Genomic DNA, 25,635 nt, shown 5'->3' with positions numbered 1-25,635 from the left:
TTAGGCTTTGTCAAGTGGGGAAGTGTAATCATCATTTCTCAGAAGATTTTTTTTTAAAAGATTTATTTATTTGGGACGTTCAGGTGGCTCAGTTAGCTAAGCCTCTGCCTTCAACTCAGGTCATGATTCCGGGGTCCTGGGATCGAATCCCACATCAGGCTCCCTGCTTGGCAGGGATCCTGCTTCTCCATTGCTCTATGAGGCCATGGCTTTCCGGGCTACCCCTCCAGGACTGGGTACACGCTGAGTCTCTGGGGAAGAGGTGTGTACCCGACAAGCTCAGGGTCCCATTAGTTCGGCAGGGTAACTGGGGGACAGTTCCTGCATTTGCCCAGCTCTGTGCTGTTGTTTCAGGTCTCTGCTCATTTTCCCTATGGAATCGCAGAGGAGTTTCGTGGCAACGGTTTCAGACCGTGGTCACTGCTATTTAACATTGCAGTTAACACCGCAGGGCTTGGGTGACGGGGCTCCTCTCTGCCCCAAATGGGAACAATCCCAGGTGATCACTGTGGGCACTGTCTTCCTCAAAGGCAGGGTGACACACAGGGAGGTGAGGAGTCTGCGAGCCCAGCCCTCACTGGCTTCTTATCCGGGTCCAAGCGACAGTCCCGTCAGCTCAGGTCTGGGAAGACTTTAAGTCCCAGGAGTTTGATGTAGAGATGTTAACAGAAATGATTTCTAACTCTTCAGGGCTTTGTCTAAGGTGTGGCTTTCAGTACTGTCTTCCCGTGAGGCCGAAGACGCCATCAGGACGGAAACTGTAGGCCTGGAGATAGATACTCATTGTCTAAGAAGGAAATCTGTTTTAGAAATATCTCACTCTGTGTCTCCAAGAGATTAGGATTCTAAATCTAAGAACATTTGAGATAAAGTTGGCAATTGCTTGGTTCTTCCAGATGCTTATTTCTAGTAGATTCTGGTGGTTTGAAATTCTGACTGATAGGGACTTGAATAGCAAATGTCTTCGAGAGCTGGTTTTAAAGAGGTGTCCAAACCGCTCAGATTAACGTCGGACTTGCTGTGTCGGCTGCCTAATGACTTGAGCCATCCTCTCCGTGACAAAGTCAGGAAATGGATTTGAACTAGTCTCCGGCCATTGGCACCTAGTTATCCAAACGACAGTCACTCTCCAGCCGCCAGATCACAGGAGTCTGGGAAAGAGGCCGGGCCGCAGCTGGGCCTTCTGAGCAGGTGACATGACCGTCAGGGCCCCGGAAGCAGGTCACACCAGGGTGGGGTAGCTCCCCACCAGTGAGGGCCGGGCTGGACCACGTGGTTGCTGTGCACAAGCTCATGGCTTCTGGAGCCTAAGAGGAGACGGAAGCAGCAAGAAAAAGCAGTGTGGGGAGGAGAATGGGGGCGCTAGCCACAAGACACAGCCACTCACCGCCTGAGCGGCCAGCTCGCCAGCACGGGCTCCTCGCTGGCCGTGCCACCAGCAGTTGGTCCGCTGTGCCCGGCGCACAGCTCGGTAGCCCTCCGGCTCGCGCTCACCCCTACGTGAGGGCCCTGCGCACTCACAATGCCGCAAGCCTTGCCAGGAGTTTGGACCCCGGAATGGATTCATACCGCATGTACTATTTCCATAGTGAGAACAGTTTTCCAGACCACAACCCCCCACCCCACCCCCGCCTGCCGAGTGTATCTGAGGTTTTTAACCCTAGTAATTTTACATTGGAAGTGAACAAAGAGTTTTGTTTTACCGACAGCCATGGATTTTTCTCATGTGGAATCACGTAGGAAGGCCTCATGCAGAAATCCAACATCGAGATTTGAGGATGTGAAATGTTAATTCCTTAGGAGCCGGTGCTGACTTGTAAACTGATTATTGACAAGAGACTTAGAATTGATTATTGATTCACAAGTTCCTATGTGTATTGCCTTATGTTAAAGGATCCATTATAAAATAAAATATTTTCCTTCTGTTTAGCCTTCTCTGGATATTCAGCAAATACAAAGTACGACCCATACCAAATTAAAGCAGAAATAGCAAGTCGTCGCGATAGGGTGAGTAGAATGAGTGCTTTCGTAACTAGAAGCTGCATGTGTGTTTCTGTGTAATATTACTTATCATGGCTCATTTAATGCCAGTCAGTGTGACTACCACTCAAATTTTGGTTTTAAGATTTTCACTTACATGGATTATTATTAAATTTGGTTTTACTCTTCATTTTTTTCTAAGAGGACAGGGAAAGTTTTTTTTTTTTGAAACCGCAGCGCATCTAACAGAAAATTGCCTGTATCCGTCTGTGTTTTTCATAGAGCTAGACTCCTCCCGCCCGATTTGTTAAGATTTGGTGACATTAAGCCCTGATCTCCAAGGACTGCTTCCCTTTATCAGTGGGATGCCAGCCTTGACCATGGGCAGCTTTCGCATCTGCCGGTGTTCCCTGGTTGCTGTACTCCTAGGGAGAGCCTTTCTGCAGTGCTGTTTCACCAGAAGGTTCTGAGGCCCTTGCGAGTGACACTGGAGTTCGTCATGTGCCGCCCCGTTTCATCCCTTCAGCCCCGTCTTGGGTGTAAGGGAAAGGGGACTGTTGTGTCACAATTGCCCCAAAGTGTGGCAGACACCTTGGAAACGAGGCCTCCTCTTCTGGTGTCTCGTTCCCAAAACCAGAATGTCTCAGGGCAGTGGTTCTCAAAGCCTGGCGCACCTGAGAAACACACATGGGGAGTCGGTGAAACGTGGGAGCTGCCAGGCCCAGCGCCTGAGTCTTGACACGGGCCTGCAGTGGGTGCTGGAAGCTGCCGACGGTGGCGCTCAGGGGACTGACTTTCCCTGGCGCTACCGCATGCTTTTAGCGACAGCGCTGCAGGGCGGGATCTAAGCGGTAAGCAGAGGGAAGGTGAAAAAAGCGTGACGTGGTTTGCTGATGGTAATGGGGAATCAGTGCCTTGAAAAAGAGAGTGGTGGCCAGTTCCGCAGAGGCAGGAGCCTCTCGGGGATCCGGGAGGTTCGCATCTCCGCGGGACACTTCTTCCAGGATGGCTGCTGGGTGTAAGCCCGGGAGGGAAATCTGTGGGCGGGGGAGGCGACCCGGTCGGTTATAAGCTAATCGGGAACGTAGGTGACAGTGCGGACAACTGCCGACGTCATTTTCACCACAGCTTTTCTTTGAGGAAAAAAATGTCATTTGTCTTCAGCTTTCCAGACTGAAACGCGAGCTGACGCAGATGAAGCAGGAGCTGCAGTCCAAGGAGAAGGGGGTGGAGACCCTGCGAGAGTGAGTTGCCCTGATTGCAGGAGGGGCGCCCTTCCTGGCGCTTCCTCCTGTGCTCCCCTGTGCGCTGCCTGCCCTGGCCCTCCAGCCAGGTCGGCGTTCCCTTTTATGTTTTGCTTTATGCTCCTTTATTTCCCAATCCTAAAGCCTCAGAGTCCTTTTTTCCCTCAAGGGTACTCGGTTCCTTTAAGTGGAGAAACGTGGGAAACAAGACCTTTATTTTATTTATTTATTTATTTTTTAAAAAAAATTTTATTTATTTGACAGAGATCACAAGTAGGCAGAGAGTGAGAGGGAGAGAAGCAGGCTTCCTGCTGAGCAGAGAGCCCGATGCGGGGCTCGATCCCAAGACCCTAGGATCATGACCTGAACTGAAGGCAGAGGCTTTTTTTTTTTTTTTGACAGAGAGAGATTCCAGGACTCTGAGATTCCAGGACTCTGAGATCATGACCTGAGCCGAAGGCAGCAGCTTAACCCACTGAACCACCCAGGCGCCCCACAAGACCTTTATTTTATATTTATGTACGTTCTCTGTAGCTGCGCTGTCCAAGGCATGCAAGGCTGCTTAAATTTGAATTCCACTCTTGTTCGTTTTAGTCTCAAAGTTTTTTATTCTACAATTCCAATATAAATTAATTAAAACGAAATACATTAAAAATTCAGAACCGTTTCACATAGCCGCATCGGAAGTGCTCAGCTGTCACTTGGCGGCTGGTGTAGATTTTCTCTGCCTCGGCGTGATGGACATTTTGGACCCGGTGACTCTTCGTACATCATAGGGTGTTTAGCTCCGACCCCCTGGATGCCAGTAGTACCCTCTCACCCGGTTGTGACAGCCAAGACTGCCTCTAGATGTTGATGCCGTCAGATGTTTCCTGGAGGGCACATGAGCCCCTGGTTGAGAACCACTGGGCTGGAGGCCACTGGCTTGGAAAGCACAGATAATCGAACATTCCCACTGTCCCAGAACATCCTGTTGGACAGTCTGGTCTGTAGGTCTTCCTCCTGTCAGCATCTTTACAGTTAGAATTTTATCCCTACTAAGAGCTTGGGGTTGAATTTCTTTTTTGGGGGGCTATGTTAAGTCAGCAAATTCAGTGAACAAAATTGATTTTATAAATGGTGATACTGTTCTTTTAATAGAATTTATTTTCTTGAGAAAGGGTGGCGTATGCCTTTCGGTCAGCTGAGAGTCCATTCTGGCTCGATTCCGAGCCTGGCTTCACTTGCCGAACTTGAGCATGACCTTCACAAAACCTTCTGTGCCGACTTTTCTCATCGGTCAGTGGGGATGGTTTTCACTCGGGCTGCTATGACAAAATACCGGAGACTGGGGGGCTTAAACAGCAGACATTGACTTCTCACAGTTGTGGAGGCGGGAAGTCCAAAATCAAGGCATTGGCAAGTGGAATCTGGCGAGGGTCTGCTTGCTGCCTTCTTGCCCTGTCTTTATGTGCTGCTGCTGCTGCTGGTGAGCTCTGGCCTCTGGGGTCTCTTCTTTTAAAGACACTCACTCTGTCATGGGAGACCCCACTCTCACGACCTCCTCTGTCACCCCCCCCAAAGGGCCCCCCCCAATATACCATCACAGTGGGAGTTGGAGCTCACCTTGTGAATTGTGGAGGGCCAGGCACATTGGGTCCGGAGCAGCGATCATTGGCCGAATTGTCCAGAGGGCAGCCCCAGACAGAGCCTGCTCTGGTCAGCCTTCAGCAAGTGGCAGGGGGTCCGTGCTGCTGCCTTCTCGGGAAGGGTGGGCCTCATGCCACTCTCTTGAATCCTGTGTGCAGACGCAACGACAGGGTGCCACATCTGACTGAAGGATTGCTCTTTATCGGGGAGGGATACAAGAACGTCAGTGTTTGACAAGTGTAATTATCTCAGCCTCATATAAAGGGTGATTACTGGGCATGTCAAACCCTGTTGTTTAATACTAGGTTGAGATTCGCTTTCTTAATCATCCAGGATTGTTTTGGTTGATGATTTGTTTGCCCATTTTTATTTCTGGGCTTATTTATCAAGGACTTACTATAGGCACCAAGGGAGTCACAGTAGAAAGGGGAGCTGGGTCCTGCCTGGGGGGACTTGGACTTGGCTCTCTCTGGCCCTGAGACCGAACCGTGCCCTCTGCAGGTCATGGCACATGGCAGACTTCGGTAGTCCTGTTCACAGACTTAGTGTGACCTGGACCCTGTCAACCCTGCTGTCAGCTTTCTGTTTCTCTGCGGTTCCCCGGCGGCGTGCGCACACGTGTGCGAGTGCCCATGCGCTCTCCTGCGATTCAGTCCTCCGTGGGGGTTCCTTTCATTAGTCCTGATCAGTATAGCTTTTGAGAAAAGTTTTGCTTAGACAGAGCCGTCTTCTTTTTAGTATCGGCTCCTGGTTTTGTGGCTCATCTTGGCCCTCTGCTGCGGTGCCTCCCAGCTCGCCGATACGGGTCCTGTAACTACCCTGGCCTCCAGATGCTCAGATGTGTGCGAGGTGGCATCTGGGTGTGCTGTGGCCACACTTGCCCGTGTCACTTCTGCTCACGGGCCAGGTACGACGTAGGCGGAAGCAAATCGTTAAATTTGGGAGGCCTTCTCAAGTTTCTAGGGCTGTCTGCTTGAATCGGAGACTGACTTCCTCCTCCCCTTTGGCCACACAGTGGCTTTCTCTCATTACCGGGGAGGAGGGTGGACACTTGGCAGGGTCTCCGGATGACATGGTGCAACCGAACGTGAGCCTCGTGCCGGCTGCACATTGCAGTTAGGACCCTTGTCCCTTGTAGAAACTCTGGGGAAGGTGATGGAGGTTCAGCATGCTTCGGGAACACTCTGAAGCCACACAGGACCCCCGAGCCCCGGCCCGGTGCCTTTCCCTGCCGGCTTTGGCTTTGGTAGCGGGATTGACTGGCCCAGGGCCCATCCCCTTGGCCTCCGCCACCCTGGCCGTGGCCATTCCTTTCTGTGAACACAGAGGTTCCGCCACCCCGGCAACTGAAGGCTGAGTGCTAGAAAAGCAAAGGTGCCGGGGCTCGAGGCATGAGGGGGAGCGAAGAAACCCCTTCTCTTGGCGCCTCTAGGAAATTGCTTGTAGTGGAACTAATTTCAAGAAGGGGAAGAGGCAGCCTCGGGTTGTCCAAATTTGTGGGCTGGGAGGCAGCCAGTGCAGGGACAGCTGTGACCGGAGACCTGTGGGGGTAAATGGGTCCCTGCCCAGGGAACCATCTTTCCTCCCTGCCAGAGCCTGTGGGGATGCCCGCCCCTCTCTAGGGGAGGCCGAGGAGGGGCATAAGAGAAGGCTCTGGACCCAGTCTTGGTTCTGGGTGACTCACTGCAGCTTTCCAGCTAGAGGCACCTCGAGAGGCTGTTTAATTGTACATGCTCGCTCCGTCCTCCCAGGAAGGAGACAAAGCATGGGCGTGCATGCCATGCTTCAGATTGTTTGCAAGTGAAAAATAATCTCGTAGCCTTCCCCTGAATTATACAGGCTACGTAGGAGACGGAAACAGCCTTATTATTTTTCTGGTGTTGAAGACTAGCTGTTATGCTTCCATCAAATCTTGCAGGTTGGTATTATTATTGAGGAATTTTGAAAACCTTCTGTGAGCGTGGATGATGTGATTACCCTTCCCCTGCTGTGAAATCCTAACTCTAAGCAGGTAATACACAAGCCGTGGTATGGAGAAGGGCTTCTTGGATGTTGTCACCAGCATTGATTTAAGGCAGAGACCCTAGGTTTTCCTCCAGAAAATTTTCTGCTGTTCTTGCTTCCCAGAATATCCAGGATATTCTTTTCCAGAGCACCTCGCCAGAAGTTTAGCCGCTTATAACATTTTAAACTCTTACTTGTTTATCTTGGTGAGCTTTCCTGGCTAGCAAGGAAATCCATCATTACGCTTGGGTCCAAGTGAAGTAAAAAGAACCTTTTGTATTTTTTTTTTTTTTAGGTCTATGTGTGTTGTTAATTTTTGTAAATGGGAGCTGGCCGTGGACACAGTCTCTAGGTTAGTGGTAGAATAGGTACGTGTGTGTGTGTATGTGTAATATATATAAACTTCTACTGATGGGAAATGTCAAATACATACAAAAGTAGAAAGAACAGTAGCGTGGAGCCCTCCTGTACCCTTCTCCCCACCTCACCACCCAGCCACACGGGGGCCAGTCCTGTTTTGTCTGTCAGCCGGCCACATCCCCCAAACCCTTACTGCCCTATCGAGGCAAATCCCAGAATCATACTGAATCCACAAATAGCTCTTCTAAAGTTAGGGATCCCTTGTGAAAACATAACTATAATGCCTGTACCCCACTTAATAGTCACCTCTTAACATTATCCCTTCTCCAGCAAATTTTCCCATTTCTCTGGCAGTTTGGGTCCAGCTTCGGACGAGGCCCAGGCCCGCATGGTACGCTTGGTTGGTGTGTCTCTGAATATCTAGTCCCCTATCCCTTTTTTTTTGTCCTCCCCTTTCTGACAACTTATTTGTTGAAGAAACCAACTTGCTTGTCCTATAGAATTTCCCTGACTCTGGATATCGCTGCTTGGCTGCTTTCACGTGTCCCTCCACCCCCCCCCAACCCCCAACTTACACAGGTGAGTGTGGTTAGCTCAAGAGGCCTGATCTGATTTGAGTTCAAGTCCTTTTTCTCTTCTTTTTGGGGGAAGGGGCAAAGTCTGTTTCGTAGCTGGTGGTAGCGTTACTTCTGTCGGGAGCCGCAGATTCTCCAGTGACGTGGGGAGTGTCCACGGGTTCCGGCGCAGTCAGCCACATCCGTCTGTTCCTAGTGTTTCCCATCAGCTCCACACCTGATGCTGGGCACATGCACATACGAAAGTGCTCAGGATACGTTCCCACAGGGGGCTTTGCAGGGTCAGAGGGCAAATGCATGGGTCATACTGAAGAGATGTTGCCAAATCCCCCTGTTGCCTTCTTACCTCTAACCGACGAGTTTCTGTTCCCACAGCTGTGCCAGCAAAATGTGTTGTCGGTGCTTTTGCACTGCTGCCAGTCTCACAGGCGAGAGATAGGATCTCAGTGTAGTTGTAATTTGCATTTCTCTTGAGGCCTTTTATAAACGTCTTCAGAAAGTAGGAGCAGCATTTATGAGTACGAAAGTCTTTTGGAAAATCGAGATTTTTTTCCAGTGAAAATGCTGTTGGGCTCCAGTGCCCTCAAGTTTGTGAAGGTTGTTTAGAAAAATGATCTTCCTGTAACTTGTTAACCATATCCAGGGCCAAGGGCGGGGACTCAGGAGCAGAACGTGCACGGTTTCCCTAATGGGTGACGGAGGAGGATGTGCTGAGTGTGCCAGTAGGTGTGGGAGATTTCCCTCTCAAGTTATTCTAAGATCTCCTGGAGATGGGGAGTACACCTCGTGTCAGATTCCGAGTTGTCCCGCGGCCAGAAAGCTCATTTAATGTTGCTTCAGCCCGAGTTTCCCACACTTACGTGCCACTGAAGCTTCCTTCCACCAGGACACCCGTAAGGTCTGCGTGTACTGGCGGGATGGCCCGAGATGCCCTGGGAGGGAGGCACCGTCCTGCCTGCTTCTTAGCATCTGTTTGTTGTTCATGGCATGCTGGTGCCACCCCTGGCCCCCATTCCCTTCTCGTACCTTCTGCCGTGGTCACCAGTGCAGCTCACCATTCTCATGCCGAAGTCATGGGGACTCTTTGGGTGTCTACCATGCTTGTGGCTCCTGGGCTTTCCCTCTTGCTTAGAATACAGTCCCCAGTACAGAATGAGTTGAACCCCATCCTGACCTCATTCCCCCACCCCCCGGTGTCACCCCCCCCCCCCCGCTCACCTGCATCTACCCCTGGCCACCCTGTGACTCTCCCCACTAGAACTTATAACTCCCTGTGCCTGGGACACCCTTTTTCCCACATTCTACACACCTGTTCCCTCCCTGCTGTAGTTTTCTGCTCATATGGTGTCTCACCAAGATCCTTGCTTAAAAACTGGCTCGAGAAAGGACTCCTTTCCATCACACTCTGTCCTGGAAACTGGATTCCTTTTCCTCAAAACACCAATCCCCGCCTGCCCTAGTGAGTTACTTTTTGTGGTCTGTCTTCTTGACAGACACACTGCACGAGAAGGACTTTGCTTTGTTCCCGGCGCGGTCCTGGGGACGCAGGTGGGTTGCACGCGGAGGGCAGGGCTGAGGGGCGCGCATGGACGCTGCCCCAGTTGCGGGGCCGGGGTCACGGCTCCTGGCTGCTGGGAGCCATTGTGCTGTCCGTGTCCCTGCTGGACACTGGCTGCCCCGTACCACAGGTGGCGGGGGGGGGGGGGGTGTCCTCTGTGAATCGGCCCCGTCGTCGTCTTCTGAACTGCCCTCTGGTACTCCTTCTCTTCTCCAGCGTGTGCTCCGCTGTGGTGTAAGGAATCCTAGTCCCTGTTGCTGCTGTGCAGATCCTAGAAAGGGGTGTTGGCTAGGCGTTCCAATATCCGGTGTCCACACGGCGCTTTCCTCGCCACGAGGCCAGAGCCTTTGCGCTTCGAGCTCACCGCTGCCCGCGGCCCCTCTTCCCCTGCCGCTGGTGCGAGGAAGCGGAACCCGTGTGTCTCCTCCGGTGAGAGCGGCCCCCCCTCTCCCAAGCAATTCAATCTGGGGCTTAGCGATTTCTGTGCTGGGGGGTTTCGTGCTTTCAGGAGACAGTGGGGCTGCTCACAGTTGGGACAGGCTCGGACCCACGGTATCCCAGGCCCCGGGCCCGCCGGGTGCAGCCAGGCCGCGACCCCCCCCCGCCCCCCGCTGCACCGCTGACTGTGGGGCCCGGGGCGGCGGGGGCAGGAGGGGCACGAGCGCTGTTCTGGCTGCGGGTCTGCTGCCCTACGCACGACCTGCTGCTGACAGAAGCTGCTGGAAGCTGCCTGAGGAGCATTCAAGGCCGCCTGCCAGAGCTGGTGGGGTAAAAGATAGAGTCGGAACCAAACTTCGCCTTCTTTTGGGTTGTCGTGTGTGGTATTAGCACGGGCTAGCCTTAGATGCTTGCTGTGGTATACGGAGCCATTTGGTTTGGGGGCCTTCAGGGTTTGACGCAGTGTGAGTTGGGAGGCCTTGACTTTGAGTGTCTTGCGAACCCGGTGAGGAAGAGGGTGAGTGCCAGTGTGAGAGGCCTTGCTGTGTCCCTGACTGGCTCTGTGACCTCGAGCCAATCACCGAATCTCCCCGAAGCCGCTGCGGATGTCAAGGCTGAAAAGCAAAGTGCCTTAGTCCCCGCGGGCTCCTCTAACCAAACACTACAGACTGGGTGGCTTCTAAACAACAGAAATTTCTTTCTCGAAGTCCTGGAGGCTGAAAGTCCAAGATCCAGGTGCCCACGTGGCCGGGTTCTGTGTCTGCGGACGGCCAGCTTCCCAGTTCCCGGATAGCTGTCTTCTCGCTGTGCCCTCATGTGACGGAAGGGGCAGGGACCTCTGTGGGGTCTCTCTTATCACAGCACTGATCCCCTTCATGGGGGCTTCTCCCTCATGACCTGAGTACCTCCCGGAGGCCTCAGCACCGAGCACATCCACACGGGGAATTAGGGTCCCAGCGCATAACTGAGGGCTGGGGGAGCTCAGGCGTCCAGGTTGTAGCGCACTGTAGAATAACCTACATTTTTATTGTACTGCCTTTTGTTCAGCGGTTATCGCTTTTCTGTCATTTTATTTCAGATGTACAAGCACTCGCTTGGGCTCTTAGTTAAAATTAAAAAAAAAGAAAAGACTTCTTTTGGCAGTGACAGATGTTACTGTTTTCTTTATGAAATGGAATATATTGGTATTTTAGAAAATACCAAATCACTGACCACATCCTCTGAATTTGATCAAAGCTCTAGAAGGAATTTTCTCTCTCTCTCTCTTTTTTCTTTCTCAAGAGGTAATTTGAGCAAACGGAGAACATTCTCAAAGAAATGAATCTTGCAGATATAAAGGAAGAGGCTTCTTACCCTTTGTAGTTTTTATTAGATGAAGATTTATCATAGTTGAAAATTGGAAGTGGTGTGAATTCTGGGAAACATTGCTTGTCCGTGCAAAAGCATGCAGGCCCAACCTTGGCCGCTGTGAGCAGGTACGTGCCTGCAGTGTCTAGGGCCATCTCTGCACTTGGCTGCCCAGTGCTGACTTGAGAACTTGGGGGATGGGGGCTTGAACCCTGGCAGCTCTGCCAGATCTTAGCTTGTCATCCTGGGTCACTTAGTTCATCACTCTGAGGCTCAGGTTCTTCATTATCAAATCTGAGAAGGTCCTGCTTATCCCATAAAGCCAGTGAGGGGGTTCCAGGAGGCAACAGATGCAAAGCACACAGCCAGACCCTGACACCCAGTAGGTGCTTCACACATCGAACTATTCTAATGTACTCTTTATACAATATAATTATGTAATATCAAATAGTATATGCTATATAAAATGTTTATGTAAGGTTATGTTTAATACATAATAATCTTTTTGTAGGAGTGTATTCTCATATAATGTAATAGTAATATACGGTATGATTAACGTAATATATAATGTATACATATATAATGTAACAATAATATATAACTTTTAAACAACAGTATTCTGTCTGAAATACCAGGACTTCAAGATCATGTTCCCTGGTAGCTTTCATGCTTTCTAAACAGTGGCATCTTCTCCCCTTTCCTTTCCCGCAAACGATACCTTCTGTGCATCTCAGCGTCCCCTGTCTGAGACAGAGCAAATAGAAGGTGCTTGCTGAAGTGGGGGTAAGGGTCCCTAAGCCTAGGCCTAGGCTCTCCCTTTAGCTGCTCCTGCTCCCGACACCAGGATGCCCTCAGAACAGAGTGGAAACAGCTGTTCTCGGCCAATCTGCTTTCTCTTCGAGGTCTCAGAGCCACTTGGGTAGAGCTCAGAGTGCAGGTCCGTGGCCTTGAAGTTGAATTGTCATCCTCCGAGGTGCTCTGTGGTGTCTGCTGGGCAGATGAATGACGGGGCTGCTGATCCAGGGGATTTGGGGCCCAATCGTAGAAGCTGGTGGCTCGACAGGCTGCTGCCTCAGTCCCTGGGTTTGCTGGTGGCCACACTTAGGCTTTATTGCTACCAAAAGCCAGAAGGAAGCCACGACACCGAGGTGTGACACTGCAGCTGACACGTGTAGCGTCTCGAGTCACAGCCTCAGCACCACCTGTGTGTGTCTGCCCCTTTCTGGTTGTTTGATTAGCCTCGATTTTCAAGCAATTGAAAACGTTTAGCTCTGTGTAGTGGAGTTCCTTTTCTCTGCGTGGGTGTCAGTGTCAGATGATGATCTGTTGGCTGTGATCTTCGTTCTGGAGGAGCAATAGACCTGGTTAGCAGAGGGGCTGGTCCTTGACCGTTAGAGAGGAGTCCGCTTTCTCTGGCCCCGGGATTTTTATCTGAGAATGATGTAAATCCTTTTCTACCGACTTTATCAGCCTTTGTGGGTTGTCGGTTGTGACATTAAATGAGACGTATTGGAAAGCCTTTTATCAGAAGGTTAATACAGGGAGGCATTATTACATAAACGAGTCTGAATTTTCTCTGCAAGAAAAGTTGGGCCACTTCTTTGGCTGATGGGCTCTGAGCTAGATGACCTTCTATGTCTGCCTCCGTTAAGATACTCTCGGTTCTCTGTGAAACAGCCAAAAAGGGAAAACACGTGGCCCGGCCATGTTGGGACGTAGGGGGGTCATGGTGGCTTGTGTGGGGACCCATGAGGCACCTGCATCCAAGCCACGGAAGAGGACTTCAGACCAGTTTTCATAAATACATCATCTGTAGCCGATGCAGGCCCAGCAACGCTCCAGAGGGTTCTTGCCTGTTTCATTTGTCCTTCTCTTATTCCATGGGTGCTGTTGGCTCAGATCAACTTGGGGTTTTGAGTACCAGAGCTGGTGAGTTTTTTACTTTGTGTCCCGTGAGTACGCAGCTTCAGCATTGTCCTGACAGTCAGAATAATCCTCGCAGACATTACACGTGAGGCGCCCAGGTAGGCCTTCTCCTGACATGTTCTCCGTAAATGGGAAGAACATTAAATGGAGGTGTGAAGGGTTGAAGTGACTTGCCCAGGGCCCCGCTCTAACGCTGGAGTCTTGGGTACTCAGTGGCCTGCCAGGATGCTTCCGTGAGCGGAGAATCGGGGAGCGTGGGCGGGCCATTGTCAAGCATCCAGATTCCCCGGTCACCCGGGGGAAACAGTTTTGTGTAAGGACTGTGGAATGGTGATTTGGAATCTGAAAGGCTTGCTCATGGCTTTGCAGAGGAGGAGCTCATGCCGCTTCTGGACCAAAGTATTCCAGCCTCCCGAGCCCTGAGGGCCTCCAAGGCTCAAGACTTGGTAGGGAAGGTGAGACGGAGGGTGCGCTGTAGGAGGCTGCCGCTCCCGTGAGGGCCCGAGCCAAGCCTCGGCTTGGTCAGCAAACCACTTCCACCACCCAGACCGGGCCTCGTGTGCACAGGGGCAGACGGGTCGGAAGGAGAGAGGGACGGAGGGAGAGAGGGACGGAGGGCGGGAGGAAGTTGGAGTGGATGGAAGGAAGGATGAATGGGTGTTGGGATTGAAGGAAAGAATTAGAGAGGTGAGTAGTAGGGGGAGAAAGAGAGATAGAGCAACTGGAACCAGAATGAGGTAGAAGAAAGATAGAGGAGACAGGGAGTTCGCAGTTTTATATGCGGGCCTCGTTATTGCATCGTTCACAACTTTTCTTCTGTCCCTTATGTGCTTGCACGCAGATGTCATTCGTATATTTGTTTAATAGACATTTTTGACCACTAACCCAGGTGTTGGGACTAAACAAATAAGACGTGATCCTCCGCTCAGAGAGGAGTTTAAAATCCCAGGAAATTACTCAAGCCACTGTTGGTTGCGTAATAATTAGTAGAGGTCGTGAGAACCAGACCGGCAAGTCCTCACCTGCGCTGGCTGTTCCTGGAGCAAAGAAAGTCGTCCGCAGGTCGAGCCTCATCTCTGTGTATTACCACAAGCAAGGAAGGTTTCCTGGGATCTTTAATTTTCTCTGCCAAACCAATGTGTTTAACTTGTGTCCCACCTTTCTAAAAAGCTTCTGAGTTTTACACTGTTGTTCAGCGGATCGTTGGACTCTCGCACGGAATGACTCTTGCGTTTTCGTTTTAAACCAGGATCGATCGGAAGATGTCAAGCGCTCATACCAGCTACAAACCGGACGAGGCGCAGGCGATAATGACCGAGCTCCGGACCATCAAGAAAGCCATCTGCACCGGCGAGAAGGAGAGGCGGGACCTGATGCAGGTAGGGGCTGGCCCTCTGCGCACCCTGTGTCCGTCCATCTGCCTGCCTGCGTGTCCATCTGTCTATTCAGTAACATGTTAGGAAACTATGGGTTTATGATATATATTATGTATTTGTCATGTATACAATTCATATATACTTTAAAACGTACGTACATGTCATACATGTATGTGTGTTCTTTATGTGTGTGTATGTTTCTGCATACTGTGTATTAAAATATTTAGAAGTGTGGGTGTTAGTTTCCTGGGGCTGCCATGACACTGTGCCACAGACTGGGAGAGAGCACCTGAAAGTCATTCTCTCAGAGTCTGGAGGCCAGAGGTTCATGGTCAAGGTGCCGGCATGGCCACGCTCTCTCTGAAGGTTCTAGGGGAGACCCTTCCTTGCCTTTTCCAGCTTTGGGAGCTGCTGGCGATCCTTGCCATTCTTTGGCTCGCCGACGCCCCGCTCTGATCTCTGCCTTCATCGTCCCATGGTGTTCGCCCTGTGTCTCTGTGTCTACATGTTTCTCTTCTTATAAGGATGCCAACCACTGGATTCAAACCCACTCCGATTCAGTATGACCTCACCTTAACTTGATTCCATCTGCAAGGACTCTCTTTCCAAATAAGCTCACTCTCACGGGCTCTTAGCACTTGGACGTATCATTGGGGAAGACACAGTTGAAGCCATAACGATTGGCGAAACAGATTGTTCAATAATCAAAATAATTTAAAAAGTCTGATGAGAAGTCTTGCTGCCACCCCATTCGCTCATCCCTGGTAACTACTTCTGTTAGCTTCTTGGGTGGCCTGCCAGCATTTTTACAGACACGGGAGAGCATGAGCACATATTCCACTGTCCCCACAGGAAGGTGGGGCTTCCTCACGTGACCCTAATGCCCTGTCCCCTTTTCCGCATGTGTCCGCACGAGCTTCTGCCTTCCTCGATGTGGCCGCATAGTATTCCAGCTTGTGGGCAGATTTTAGTTATGTGGCTGGGATCGTTGGAGCTTTCTACTGCTCTATTTTTTGGTCCCTTGAACTTCTGGGGATTTGGGTATTTTTAGGAAAAGCTTGATTTTTTGCATGTGGAGGTGCACTGGTGTTTTGACTTGGTCCTGGGGTGCACTCCGGTGCTTCTGTTACGGCTTTCATTTTTTGCTCAACGCCCTGAGTGCCTGGTAGGCCTGTGTCTAGATTCTGCAGAAGGACATGTGAAGCAGAGCTTGGACTTGTGGCCCAACGGAGACAGGTGCACACGTAACTGCCTTGCACGGCAGTGCTTCCGAAGTCAAGGTCAGGAGACTTGTGGAGTGTCCCCACAGTGGTTGTTCAACTGCCCATTACTGGGCCCTACGCCAGGCCTGCTGGATTAGGCTCTGGAGGTGCGACCCACCAGTCGGTATTTTCAGGTGCCCTCCCAGGTCACGAGAGTTAAATGGTCAACGGTTAGATTTTCTCCAGCTCCTGCCACTGACTGCGGCCTCTGAGGGCAGCGTTGGACAAATGGGCATCTCCCATTTAATCTAAGCCCAAACGCCGGGGGTGAACCAGGTGGTAATCCACCATGGGGGCTTGGAGGACTTGCCCCAGGAGGTTGAACTAACTTCTCTGCCTTGGCCTTTCCAAGTGTGCTGAGCTGGGGCAAGCCACCCACTTTCCTCGAGTGGGTTCCCCACCGGGGACGCTGGATATAGAATTTCCGTAAGAAGCTCCAGACCCCAGCGTCCTCTTTGAGAAGCTCCTGGGAGAGGCCTGGGCAACGTCTTCTCTAGGAAAATCCAAGAAGTTGTTCTTTTATGACCTTAACAGTATTGGCCCATTCCAGCCTGCCTTCGTCTGGATCCAGAGCCAGCTATGCATGTCATGCTGCACCTGCGCTTTCTGGTGTCTATGGAAACGTCTGCTGGAGAGAGAGATATTCCAGAGTCTTCTATAAAATTGTAGAAAATCGGAGTTCTTTTTTATTTCCACCCAAAGGAGTTATGTACACAAGGAGATACAGTTACTCTAGTTTCTGGCACACTAACATCCATATGCGAAGACTCTTAACCATGTAGAATTATGACTGAAAAATCAGGCTCTAAAAATACATAAACCTCACCTGGGAGTGGTTTTCCTTTTGTGTGGTGTATCGAAATCTCAAGGCGGCATTCATCTCTGTCAGACTCATTTATCGATACAACATTTTGTATGGCAGTGCCCCCCCCCCATTATATTGAGGTACAATTGACAGATAAAATTTTAGAAATTTAAGGCGTACCACCTGATGATTTGCTATACACATAGAATGTGGAATGATGACCACGATAAAGTTTGTTAACACACCCATCGCCTCACATTGGTTAGGGTTAGAAAGTTTCTATCACACACAAAGAACTCAAATAACTCGTTTCCTTCTATTGCAGAGCCTGGCCAAGCTGACTGATGGCTTCAGGAATAGCTTTTCTCTCAGCGACCCTCCGCAAGACTTCCCTCACAATCCAGGTGTGCTCAGCGATTCCTTACCTCAGCAGTTCTGCGATGCTGGGTCTCAGACTGACATCATTGGAGAGGTACGCCAAGAACGGGGGCACGAGCCGAGGGTGCCAGGACAGAAAAGAGCTGCTTTTGTGCTGCCATCACTCATTTATTTGATTTTGCCACTTTCTCTTCAGAAATGTTTTCCCTTTTGTGCCATTATGTTTGAAGGAAAAATCCAGCTGTGAAGACTCCATGACCTGGAAGGCAATTGAATTGCTTATTACCTCTGACCTTGTGATTTGGGTTCTTTAAAACAGCAGGCTCCTTCTGAGAATTGAGTTTAGGTGTGTGTGTGTGTGTGTGTATGGGTGTGTGTGTGTGTGTGTGTTTTAAGATTTATTTATTCAGAGAGAGAAGGCATGCGGGGGTGGGGGGGTGCAGAGGGAAATGGAAAAACTTAAGCAGACTCCACACTGAGTGGATCATGACCTGAGCCAAAGGCAGTTGCCCGACCAACTGAGCCAACCCAGGCACCCCTCCATGTCCTTTTGATAGACGAGGGGATCGAGGTGCCAAGTCCCCTGAGGTCATGTGGCCAGGGAGAGGCAGGTCTTCCTGGGTTTGAATTGACATCTCTGAGGCCTAAACATCTGTGCTATCTACTACATCATGCACTTGTAAAAAAGTGTATTGAAAGGCTGAACTGGATTGGTTGGCTATTGCTGTATAACCAATTACTCTAGAACCTAGCATCTTAAAGATTTTATTTATTTATTTGACAGAGAGAGATCATAAGTAGGCAGAGAGAGAGGAAGGGAAACAGGCTCCCTGCTGAGCAGAAAGCCCGATGTGGGACTTGATCCCAGAACCCTGAGATCATGACCTGAGCTGAAGGCAGCGGCCCAACTCACTGAGCCACCCAGGGACTCCAGAACCTAACGCCTTTATTATCTCAGACTTACACCATAGCTCAGGAGTCTGGGCAGGGTCCTCTGCCTCAGGGGCTCTCCCGAAACTGCCAGTGAGGAGTCATCTGAGGCTCGACTGGGGAAGGGGCCACTCTGAAGCTCACATGACTGTTGGCAGGATTCACTTCCTCATAGGTTGCTGGATGGAGGGCTCTGCTTCTTTACTGTACAGACCTCTCCAGCACAGTAGCTTACTTCTTCAAAGTGTGCAAACTGAGAGAGTCTGTTGGCAAGATGGAATCACCATCTTTTATAATGGAATCACAGAAATGGCTTCCCGTCATCTTCCCGTCATGTGTTGTATTCTACTGGTTACAGTCAAATCACGGCCCTAGGACACTCTCAAGGGAATTTCACATGGGGTTAGTCCCAAGAGGCAGAGACCATTGGGGACCATCTTAGACATCTGTGCAACTGACTTCGTTCTCACTTCCGTGCTATAGGACTACACTGGAACTGTGAAACAGGAACCTGTTGAATCCATTGGGTCATAGGTTTCTCCTTTTTTGACCAAGATGACCATTTTATTCTCAAAGAAGAGTGCAAACACAGACCTTAGAGATCTATGGACAGCATTGAGAAGAGGTTTTTTGTTTTTTTTTTTTTAAGATTTTATTTATTTATTTGAGAGAGGGAGAGAGAGAGAGCATGAGAGGGGAGAGGGTCAGAGGGAGAAGCTCTGCGGAGCGGGGAGCCCAATGTGGGACTTGATCCCGGGACTCCAGGATCATGACCTGAGCTGAAGGCAGTGGCTTAACCAACTGAGCCACCCGGGTACCCAAGAAGAGGTTCTAAGAAATGACATTTCTTGGTCTTGATGAGGGGTCAGCCGCAGGAGTCTCCGGGTGATGAGGTGACAAGTAGCCATTTCCAGTGTAGACAGTTTCTGGAGCTGTGATGTTATAGCCTAAAGATATTTATGTTAAGGAAACCATGGAGAAGGGCTTCGGACAAGGCTGTTAAAATGTGCACAATGGTGACCCGTCTCACTGGAGAATGCTTGCTCCATCCCTCATTCAAAGCAATAAAGATGTAAAGAAATTCCTATTGACTTATATCAAAACTGGTATCAATAAATTTAGCACTGGTCATTCAAATAATATTTTCAAATGTTTGTTGACATGAGGTTACTTAAAAAAAAAAAAGACTTAGTGGCTATAACATGTGGTCTAGGTAAGGTCAGATCTACAGAGATAATTGATTAATGAACTAGTGTTATATGTTTCCAGGAATGAAGGAAGAGGTAACCGAGGTGAGCTATAGTTATCTCCCATACAGGTCTTTTTGGTTTTGTTTTAGGAATTTGTTTAGTTTAGCATAATTGGTATGAAAATATTTAAGCACAGCTAGTGATCACGTCAGAGAGCCACGTTTCAGTTCCAGCTCCTGGGGTGACGGGCCCCATCAGACTCTTCCACACGTTGCTTTCCTTCCTTTTGACCTTCAGTTCTATAACATGCCACGTAACATTCGAAGGAGGCCTGTAGCCCATGTCTCACCCAGCTAGTCTGCCTTCTTCAGATCTTGCGACTTTGTAGAACATTCTTCTGCATTCATTGAAGAACAAGAGAACGTACTGTACAAAATGGGATGAATATTTTTGCCTTTGTGTCAACTTCTACTAAATAATTCCCCATTTTTTTAAAACTTAATTTGTTGTTGTTGTTAAGAATTACACAATAGATGAATATACTTCCACTGTTAAAAAAAAAAAAATCCACCAGTGTTGGGGAAGCAAAGTCTTCCCAGCTCCGCTTGCAGCTTCCACCAGCCAGGGTGGTGGGCGAGCCCTGTTGGGTGTGTTTCCTTCCAGACCCTTGAGAAATGGAAATGCAAAGACAGATTAAAATATTCTCCATTGTCGCTGAAAGTTTAATTGAATTTTCTGTTTTCAAAATATGTCTTTAATATGTCTCTTCCCCCTTTTTTTCCTTCTGTTCCGGAAAGTTTGTCTTTGATGATAAAACAAGACTCGTGGACCGCGTCAGGCTTAATTGGCAGTATGAGGAAGCCAGAAAGAGGTAAGAAGCTCCTTTCTCAAACCTCGCCTTCTGCCTCCTTCCTTTCTGCCCTGGAAAGAGGTTTTATGGAGCTCCAGGGTGGGACTGTCCACTTTTTATCAGAAAGCAGTGTCTGCTAGAATGCAAAATCCACGATCTTCCTTTCTGGGTAAGGCTTTTAATGCCCATGACAAAATTTCATGTGCATTTAAAATGCGTAATTCTCACTATTGTGGACGGTTCTGAAACCGTGACTGAAAAAAGACTGAGACTTCTCAGCTTCCGTCTCAACCCCCCCGCCCTCCCTGCCTCCCGACCAGCCGCCGTCCCTCAGACCTGCTTTAACAGAATTGCCTTATATTTTATATATGTCGTTTCTAACTGCAGAGGTTAATGGAAACAGTCACATATCTTGGTTTAAAAGACAGTTTAATAAGGACCAGGTCAGCAGGTGCTCACAGTTCCTCAGCTGTGGGACTTGGGTGCAGAGAATCACAGCCCAGCCTTTTCTGTTGACTTTCGCTGTAAATCATCCGCCTTCGGAGAATGGAGACTTGAGTCTGTCTGTACATGTTTAGAATTTGTCTTTCTGTCCCCCTCTCCCAGCCCTAAGCATCAGACAAGGGCAGAAGGGAGAGGCAGTGCGGAACGCTTGCAGGCAGGCTAGATTTGTGGCACGTCATGTTCCTCCCCGCCTTCGCAGGACCCCGGTTCCCGTATTCTGACCCTGCCTTAGCTTTCGGGTCCCCTTGCTAGAAACCCTCTCTCTTTTATGTCTTCTGAAAAGAGCCCTAAAACCAAATTATTTCCACATATGTGCTTCAGGAAGCTATGAAGCTTGTCTTTTCAAAAAAAAAGTCTTTTAGTCACATGTGAACTATTTTCTGAGAGGGTAGGGGTGAAGGAGCGCAGTGCCAGGTGGGGTCAGGGGGTCCTTTCTGGAAATGAGATAGTTGGGTCGGCTGCAGATACTGTATCATTCATGATGTCTGGAAATCCACTTTGTTGCCTTTTTAGAAAATGTAAAAATAGCAACAAAATCGGATGAGCGGACACGGGCTTTCTGATTGCTTGGAGCTCGAAGCCCCGCTTCTTCCTGGCTTCTCACCTCGTGTCTGGGCTGGGCCTTACGTCTCCACACGGACCACGGCCAAGTGCAGTCAGCCGTGCCGCTTATCACTGCGGTCATGTTCTCCGTGTGCCCTGTGTGCCTTCCTTCTCCTGAGCTCGAGGCTGTCTGTCAGGGGCCGTTGTCGGCTTGGGATCCGCCTCTGCTCGCTCTTGCATGTTTCTGCTGGACCGCACAGTGTGGGTGCTGGGATTTGCTGTGTCGTATTGAAATGCAGAAAATAGTTGGTTGCTATGCTTTGCAACATAATTGTTACGCGTTTTGCTGTGACATTTACTAAACATAGCAAGTGATTTCTTTGTTTTCTAGAGGTACGGGTACACAGTGAGTAACCTTTTAAATGTTGAGACAAGACATTTGGGTGAAAAGGCAAATATTTAAGAAAATTATTCAGGGGAGGACACTGCATTTCATGGGCATCTTTTAAATGACAGTGCTCTTTCAGGATGACCAGGACCTTGTTAGGAATTGCACGCAGCTGCGGGGGTGGAGGGGGCAGGACCCCAGTGGGCCAGAAATGCCGTTCTGGGCTCCCTTGGCCACATTTAAATATCAGGTACCCGCGTGGAGACGTCCTGGATCGGCTTGCACAAGCACGGTGTTTCCTTTTCCCATTAGCACAGTGGTTCCCACCGGGCGGAGCGGGGGAGAGGGGACTTTACCCCCAGGGGACTCTGGCCGCGTCCTGAGGCAGGTTTGGTTGTCACAGCTCTGGGGGACCTGCTCGGCCGCTGCTCAGCATCCTACGGCGTGCTGGGCGGCCCCACACACAGAACGAACGTACGTCACCAGTGCCGAGGCCGAGAACCCCTGCTCCAGTTGGAGGACTGTGGTGCCTCAGCGGGGCCATCCCCGTGGGATTTCCTGCTGGCCGCCATGCGCGGGTGACCCCATTAGCTTCATCCGCACCCCCCAGCAGGGGCAGAGGAGCTGCTGGGAGAATGGGAGATTGTACTCCGGTCTGTGCGGTACCTGACCTTGTTCTGGACATTTCAGAAAAAACAGTGTGCTTTATGCGAAGCGATGACGTATGGTCTTCAGCCTATTATCTCCTATTGGAGATAAACTCCTCCCCAGCTAACAAGAATATGTCGGTCTATCAGTGGCTCTGCCTGTGGGTGACGGCCTCTCGCTACCCTACCCCAGGACCTGCTGGGGCTGTGCGTGCGTGCATGTGCGTGCGCACTTTTGTTTTCCTCTTTGTCTTTATTATAAAAATAGTACACGAGTACATTGTTTTTATCGCAGGCGCACACAGTGGCGACCACCCACTTCCCCTGCTCTGATCCCGCTTCCTACCCTTCATGGTTTGGTGTGACACCTTCCAGGCTTTTACCTAAACATTTGCATGAAGGAAGCCCGTGTAGTTAAATGGAGGATGTGATGGGCACCTGGCTTAGAGTGCACAGCCCTCCCTCCGCGCACAGGCATCTTAGGGTGTAGTTCTTCCCTTTCACAAACAACGCACATTTCTTCACAGGCCCCAGCCTCGCAGAAATGACTGTTTTGTCGGACTGATACTTAGCGATGAAATGTACAGATCTTAACGCACATATGTTGAAAGGTTTCGGAGGGGCGCCTGGGCAGCTAAGTTGGTCAAGCGTCTGACTCTTGATCTCAGCTCAGTTCTTTATCTCAGGGTCCTGAGTTCGAGCCCCACGTGAAGCCTACTTTAAAAAAAAAAAAGAAAGTTTTGATAGATAACCCCACATTGCCTTTCAGAATGACTTAGCCACCCTGCACTGCCACCAGTGTCAATTAAACATCTTCATTCTTTGTCAGTTTTACTAGAGTAACAGGCAGAGACCTTCTCTCAGTTGTCATGTGCTTCTCCCTGGTGTGAATGGTGCATTTCCTCGTGCTGTTCAACATAATTTTGTGTGATTTTTGATTCTTTTAATTGCTGGGCCTGAATTCTTTTTTCTAGACAAGTGATCCTTTCAAAACATGTTAGATGCTGTCATTCCCCTGTTCCACATGGCTCTCAAGCCTTGAAGGAGGCTGCTTTTGCTCCCCAGGGAACAGTTTCGGTCCTCAGGACTAGCGGCAGGGTACTGCCGGCAGCCAGTGGGCGGAACCCAGGGAGGCTGCCGACCAGCCCACAATGCACAGTGTGGCCCCACGGCAAAGACTTCAGCCCCCCAGGGTGTCAGTAGTGCCTCAGCTGAGAAACCTTACTCTTGGCCTTCTGCTTTTGCTTCTAAATCCCTACTGTGAGGAGCCAGTTTTCCACTAACCCTGGGAGTTAACCCACTCCCTTCCGTGTCCTCCCTTGCCCGGTTATGGACGGACACACCGGGTCTCCAGCCTGCCAGGCACACTCCTGACTTAGTGCCCAGAGTTGGCAGAATCACGGCCCCCTCAAGATGTTCACTTCCCAGTGCTCAGAACCTGGTGGCTGTGTTGCCTTCCGTGGCAGAAGACACTTTGCAGATGGGATTAAGTTAAGGACCTTGAGATCGGTGATAGTTCTGGATGACCCAAGAGGGCTCAATGTCATCACTAGGGCCCTTAGAAGAGGGACAGTCTGGAAAGGAGATGTGAGGAGGGAAGCAGAGATCAGAGAGGTATGGGTCACAAGCCGAGGCCTGGGGGCAGCCCTGAGAAATGCCAGTGCCATGGATTCTTCCCTGGAGCTTCTAGAAGGATCATAGCCCTGCCCACCCATTTTGGCCTTTGGACTTCTGAGCTCTAAGATGATGATGTGTGCGGTTTGAAGGCCCCGGGTCTGTGGGCTTCTGTTACAGCAACACGAGGACACCCGCACCGTGCTCTTGGCCTTCGCTGTTTCTTCTCCTACCGGTGGAACACTTTATCTCAAATCGGTCAGGTGGCTTCTGCTCTCCTCTTGGTCCCCTTGTCGGAGATGCCTCCTTGATCATCCGGAATGAAGTAGCATGCCCCATTCCCGCCCCTGTCACCCCGATGCTCCCAGCAAATGTGACCACCTAACCCATTCTCTGCGTGCGTGTTTTCTGTTTTATCATCTGTTTTTCCCTCCAAGAGCGTAAACCCCACAAGGGCAGGGAGTTTTGTCTGTTTAGGTCATTGCTGTGATTCCAGTAGCTGAATACCACTTGAATAGCTATTGGATGAGTAGACGAAGGCCCCATCCGGTCGCAGGCAGAAGGCGTCCTGGGGGCCCAGGCGGACGGCGCTGCTCTTGGGTCCCTTCCCCAAGGCCCACGTCCTGATGGGAGCCTTGAGGTACTTCCCCTTGAGCTGAGGAGAGAAAAGGCATCAAGATGTGCCTGTCTCTAGGGATCTAACAGGTGGGGAAGGTCTCTCCATTTCAGGATCTGTAATCACACCAGGCTCAGCTTACAGCTCTTGGGCCTTCATGGACATTTGAAGAGGCTTGTGATCTTGACTCTTTCTATAATGATTTCTCTTCCTGGGTGCTGGAGGAGATGGCATTGACGCTACACCCTGAAGGATGCTGGGATTCTGGGTGCCTGTGCATTTGGGGAGCAGGGATCAGGGCGGAAAGTTGTGCGATCGCAAGTCTCCGAGGAGGTGGGGGGTTGGTCTGCGGCAGCCGGACAGGCTTGTAGTTGCAGAACAAAAGGGAGTGGGGATGGGGATGGAAGAGGCTGCGAGCAGGGAGGCAGGACCGCATCATGGCGGACCACTGGTGCCTTGGAAAGGAGTTGAAATTGCTGGGCATTCTAGGACCTTTGAGTCGGGAATGTTCAGTGTGAGCCGTCCCAGTGGGGAGATGTCCAAGAGGGCAGGGGGAGGTACCAGTCTGCGAATCTTTGGCATCTAGGTGATACTGATGTCACGGGGTGGCAGAGCTCACCTTGGGAGACAGTGTGCACTGAAAAAGGAAAAGAATTCACGGTTGAATCATAAGAAAGTCCCATAGCTATTGGCCTAGTGAGAGTGAAGTTTGCTGGAGGAGGGAAGAAAAAGTCCTAGAGAGCCTGGCTAGGAGTGAGCAGAAAAGAGAAAAGGAAGTAAAACCTCAGAAGATACTCCCCTGCGGGGACCCACAGCGATGGAGGAGATGCTGGCAAAGGGCGAAGGACAGACCAACCTCCTTCCCAAGCACTGCCCCGAAGTGTCCCTGTTCCACCGCGGTCCACCGTGCACAGGGAAAAGGTGTGCAGTGACGGGTTTTTATCATGTGGATGGGCTTTTTTTCCATTTAAAGAACTCTTGTTCTGATCATTTTTTTTTCCTGTTAAAATACCTTCCTCTTACAAAATGATGATGATAGTTGATGTGAGTAGGTTTTTGCAAAATCTCTACTTGGGAAAATAAAAAGTCGGCTGCCCTTCATCAGCCCCTCCCCCTTCCTCAAGTCGCAGGGGCTTGTGTGGCGTGTGACGTGAATGGCGCTCCCTGGAGCCTAAAAGAGGTGAATGGTCCCAAAGAGAGAGTTCTCAGAGGCCCACTTCGTGGCCGAGGATCACTTAGAAGGCGGATCTGGAGTTTTGATGATGAGTTGCTGTTCTCATTGCACTTGAAGCTGCTTTAAAATGTCTGTGGAGCATTCTTGTTGGCAGAGCCCCAGCCTCTGTCCAGCAAGGCCGTTGATCGCGGTGCCCTCTCTGGGGCACCTGGGGTTCTGCTCCCCTGAGGTGGCTGCAGGGCACCTTTCCAGACCCCGTGGAGTAATTCGATTTTGCCTCTAGTCACTGAAGTGAGT

The 25,635-nt window shown here is 50.4% G+C and overlaps 1 protein-coding gene across 1 annotated transcript in view; it reads left to right on the top strand.

The window, feature by feature from the left end:
• WWC3 (WWC family member 3) overlaps window positions 1–25,635 on the top strand; it is a 109,583-nt gene that overhangs the window by 51,255 nt on the left and 32,693 nt on the right. Inside the window, 5 exon segments of the mRNA XM_047715353.1 lie at window positions 1,931–2,007; window positions 3,145–3,224; window positions 14,311–14,440; window positions 16,830–16,976; window positions 19,800–19,873. Of these exon segments, the coding sequence (XP_047571309.1) occupies window positions 1,931–2,007; window positions 3,145–3,224; window positions 14,311–14,440; window positions 16,830–16,976; window positions 19,800–19,873 (508 nt within the window).

This window comes from Lutra lutra, chromosome X (assembly GCF_902655055.1).
Source record: "Lutra lutra chromosome X, mLutLut1.2, whole genome shotgun sequence".
NCBI lineage: Eukaryota > Metazoa > Chordata > Mammalia > Carnivora > Mustelidae > Lutra > Lutra lutra.
This window is presented reverse-complemented; position numbering and strand designations above follow the sequence as displayed.